Genomic DNA, 4,963 nt, shown 5'->3' on the forward strand with positions numbered 1-4,963 from the left:
CCAATAAACTTTTTAATCAAAGTCCGCTGCTCCTCAGAGCAATGTTTTTGCAACAGTTGCTTCCTTCCATCCTTAAATATGAGCCATAACTTACACCTGTTTCTTCACAGAATCAATCTTCTCACTATCTGAACACAACACTACTATTATTTTGAACATGCCCCTTTCAATTACAGAGTCAATTACACAGAATGAGCTGCAAGCAGGTCGTGACTGTAGGATCTGTTGGTTTTCTATGACTCTACCACGCTTACTACTAAATTATTTGCCATTTAGAAATATCACTTCTTCCAAAAAATATGATTTATAAGGTTAGTTATGTTGGACTGCTATTATTTTGAACACAACTGTACATTTGATTAAAATGACAAAATAATAAATAACCATAGAGTATCTTAGAGCTGCAACTAATGATTACTTGGATTATCAATTCATCTGTCAAATTTATTTGATTTGTCTATAAAATGCCAGAAATGAGAGAATAATGCCCATTACATTCTGGACATTTCTTTCTTTGGGAAGTATGTTTGGAAATTGGGGTATTGCTACGTTTACTAAATAAGTAATGTAAAAGATCTTAATACCACCTCTGGTTACCAGGCAGTCACATCTGCTTTCAGCTCCACATACTGACCTGATTTAAAGAAGTGGGTGTCTGAAACAAATCACTTCAAAGTCATGTTCATAAGCATATCTCATGGAGTAGGAAGGTGGTGAGACAATGTTAAATATGTTTTTTGAGCTGATAGAGAGGGCCAGGCCTTTGAGAACACAAACAAGTGGGAATTTGTCACAAAGTGAGCACACACCATCAGGTCCTGAGTGTCTCATTTTGTCTGTATTGCGAGTGTTGCATTCAGTGCAACTTAACGGACACTGGACACAAGCAGTACTGCAGTTGTAACATAATGACCCTTTTCATGGATGGAGGAGGAAATTCAGCCAACAGAAAATGTCTCCTGGAACATTGCTTGGATCCACCTAGGGAAGCTCTGCATTGGCTAAATCTACAGTACGGCTGAGGTAAATGGCTCTTTCATAGCCACTAAACAGACATGTCTTCAGCAGAGAAAGCTGCAGTGTTACAGCTGAAATGGGGAAGGAGGATACTGGGAAATGTGGAAAGGGAAGCACAGGAAGTGGTGGGGTCAGAGACCCAAGCCAATTTAAAGACTGGGAAAAAAAACTGAAGGATTTTCTGTGAGAATTTGACTTCTCTGCTAAAATTAGCCCACCATGAAGCGGCATCTCTGGGAGAAGTTTAACACCAGGGCTGCAATTAATCACTATTTTTCTTTTTGATTAATATACAGATTATTTTCTTGAATAGAAATTCAAAACATTACAACACAATCATTTGATTAATTGTTCAAGTAAGTATCAAATAAAAGGTTCAAAAAACATGAATTAGTACAATCCAAAACATAGACATATTCTATTAACTATCATTGATATAAGACAAAGAAATAAGAGAATCTTCACATTTGAGAAGCTGAAACACAGAGAAACTTTAGTATTGTTTGGGGCCGGACTACTTCTTGGGCGGGACCAGTTACCTCACCGGGTTGCGCGGCATCGTCAAGGTAACTACAACATTATAAGTTCTGCTTTTTACACTTGGAGTTGCCTGTTACCTCTTAAGCAAAGATGCTTCATAACAATTAGACAGGTTTATTACAAATAAGGTATTTCTGAAACGTCTCTGCCTTTAGACAGTTGCAGGCTAGCAGTTTCTACCTGTTTTCAGTGTTTGTGCTAAAGTTAGCTAGCCAGCTAACCGTCTCAGCTCCAGCTAACGCTAACGTTAATACTTTAGCTAGCTAGCTAGATAACTAATTACATAACGTTACGTTGGTAGCTAGCGTTACAGACAGTGTGGTAGCGATTTTGTCATGGAATTATCGGCAAGAAAGCAAATAAACACATGGTTTGACAGACAAATAATCATAAATGGACACTGCTGCTAGAGGTACACCCAGTGATAAATATATGTCCTGTCAATGATTGAAAAGTGGTAAAACTTTTATTGATTCACATCGCAAAGATATGGTAAAATACAGATGAAGCCAAATATGCTGCATACAAAATGTGTAATATGTCAATTTGATACAAAATACCAAAACCAAAATGTTAAATATCAAATTGATGAATAAGAATATTCACATATATTTATACAGACAACATATATAACACTGACCATGGAAAATAATGAAAAACATTTTTGAAACTCAGCTCATTGTTATATAATGTTATTCTGATTTTATCCTGCTGAGAGTTTATTGATTTACATTTGTATTTTATTCCAGCAGTTTTATTTCAATACGTTTTTTTTCATCCAAGGTCTCTTTTTAGTTCATAATGCTCCCCCGCCCCCCTTTTTAAGCAGAGGACAGTTAAGTCTCTGTGTTGCTGTTGTATTCATGTGCATGTTAGAAGTGCAGGTGATATTTTAGGGTTTCAATTGGGGTCCTCAATTAAAGAAGTTGGACTAATTTAACAGTTAAATTATTGTTTGATCTTATTTGTAAATCAAAAGGAGGAGAACATAAATGACCCTGGGGAGGGGCTTTGGTTTTGAAAAAGTAAGAAACATTTCTTCAGTTCCCCCCACCACCCCAATAATTTCCGTACAGTCCCTTATTTTAATATCGAACACTTTGGATTGCACCAAAAATCAAAATGTCTCTATCCAATACGTCCTGCCCTTTGCATTCAGTGAGGTGGATCTTTAGGGCACAGTCAGTGTCTGTTAGTGGTAATGCACTCGTCCAATAGTCCCTGTCCCTGTGACCAGAATGTCCGGCTGCCCATTCCTCCAGATCTCCCTGACTATTCGTTCTCTCTCTTCCAGACGTCGGGCCTTCTCCAGCTCCTCAGCTGACGCAAACACATTCACGTTCCTCAGAGTCCCGTTAGACTGGCTGCTGCGATCACTCGTGGGCCCCATTGTCACTTTAGGGATCTCCGCCTCTTCCCCATCTTCCTCTGCGATGCCCTCCTCATCCTCATCCTCCTCTTCCTCACTGGACTCCTTCAGCTGTCTCCTTTCAGGGGAAGGGGGAGGTCTTCTATGGCGGCGAGTCCTGCAGGCGATGCCGGCCACCAGGAGGCACAGTGCCATGAGCAGGCCGAAACAGACGCCCATCATGAAGTAGAGGGCGAAGCTCTCTGGATTGGCTGTGTGGGAAGAGAAACACAATGAACGAGTTTGATATGACCTTGACAACTGTAAGTACCAAGTCATTTTATACATTTACTCAAGTACTGTACTTAAGTACAATTTGGGTACTTGTACTTTACTTGAGAATTCCCAGTTTGGGCTACTTTATACTTCTACACCCCCCCCGCAGAAAGTTTTTTTCTCTGTATTTCCTATAAAAGTAATCATCTGGTGACTCCACAGTTTCATGCTGTTTTCATTGATGGAGCCCTGAGCCCCAGGTTGAGAGCCACAGTTATACACATTGAGGTTTTTACCTTTGACGTGGGCGTAGGTAGCCATGCTGTTACTAAGCAGCTCCATGTCTCTCTTAATAGGCTCCATCCTGGTTCAATGTGGGTTCAAATACCTTCCATCTCCAGGATCTTCTGTTACACACTGAACTCCAACACCAAGATAGATCCTGTTACAAAAAACACAAGGAAACAGTCCTGTACATTAAATCTGATATAATACAATATGGTGTCACTTTTAAACCCACTAGGGAAGTGTGAGCTCTTTCAAAAGATGCCCAAAGCCTAACAAAATGTTCCCCACCCATCATTCCTGTGATCTAAACTGGGGTCAAAAGTCATTAGACGAGGACATTGTGTTCCTCGTAAGTGTTTTACACTCAGGCCTGCGGTGAGACAGCAACATGAGGCCCTCTGTGTTTGGTGTGTCGGATGTTTATATTTATGACATTAGTGCCTGAGGAGGCTCTTTTCCAGCATTATGCAAATGTTTTTTTTTGTTCTTTTTTCCCACAGAAAACAAGTCACATAACAGATTCCACATGGAAACTCCAGCTATTAACAAAATCATGTATTGTTGTCTGTACCTGCAAGAACATTCACAACAACGCTTACGATGTTTAGCAGGTACAAAGTTTACCATCTTAGTTAAGCGGTAGCACGGTAATGCTCATTACCACTAAACTCAAAGACAGCTGAGGCTGATGGGAACATAATTCTAAAGGTATTGGACAAACAAAAAATGTTAACTTGATACTGGCATTTGATGAAAAGTCAGAGGAATCACCAATGTTATTGCAGTTCTTCTTGGGGGGTGACATGAATGTTTATAATAAATTTAATTCAATAATTGTCGGGACATTTCACTTAAAACCAGAAAGGTCAACCTCATGGTGGTGCTAGTATACAAGTCATTCTCTGGGAAACATGAATGCGTGTAAATTATCTCATGCCAATCTATCCAATAGTTGTTGAGATATTTCAGTCTGGACCAAAGTTGTGGACTGACCTACCGACATACGGACATTGACATCCCTTTCCTCTCCCTGGCCCTAATTTCTGTGGATAACTGACAGACCTTATTGGAACTACTTTCTACTGGGGATTGTCACAGATGGTCCCACAGTTACAGTAAAGCTTGATGTAAATACGGTGACTGATATCTCCCACCCCCTCACATTCCCTGTCATTACAACAACACTGTGCGTGGGAGCCGAATGTTGTTCTTTCTGGTGCTTTCTCTCCAGGGAGAACAAAATCATGCCCTGCTCAAATCGCTGCCATTTGGGGGGCTTGAGTCTCTCTCCCACCCTGATCTGTATCCTGGTGACTCTTGGCAGACCATGTGCACTCTCAAAGGCTTTATTTTTTCTTTTTTTTAAGGGGGCAATTACAGTGGTCGTCTCTATGGTGGCCGCTGACTCATGGGAACTGGTGGGTCTCGATCAGCTCGGCCTTCTGTTCGGCATTTAACTCACAGACCGAAGAGGCATGACTCCATCTGCACCAT

General features: G+C 40.5%; 1 protein-coding gene across 1 annotated transcript in view; it reads right to left on the reverse strand.

Moving 5' to 3' along the window:
• Positions 1-2,515: 2,515 nt before the first annotated feature.
• The window catches only part of eva1bb (eva-1 homolog Bb (C. elegans)), a 4,428-nt gene continuing 1,980 nt past the window's right edge, over positions 2,516-4,963 (reverse strand). The window contains exons 2-3 of the mRNA XM_032534906.1: positions 3,478-3,623; positions 2,516-3,177 (exon numbers count right to left, since the gene is read on the reverse strand). Coding sequence (XP_032390797.1) covers positions 2,750-3,177; positions 3,478-3,544 — 495 coding nt within the window. The 5' untranslated portion in view covers positions 3,545-3,623 and the 3' untranslated portion in view covers positions 2,516-2,749. The remainder of the gene's footprint in view (positions 3,178-3,477; positions 3,624-4,963) is intronic.

Source organism: Etheostoma spectabile, chromosome 14, assembly GCF_008692095.1.
Source record: "Etheostoma spectabile isolate EspeVRDwgs_2016 chromosome 14, UIUC_Espe_1.0, whole genome shotgun sequence".
NCBI classification, from domain to species: Eukaryota; Metazoa; Chordata; class Actinopteri; order Perciformes; family Percidae; genus Etheostoma; species Etheostoma spectabile.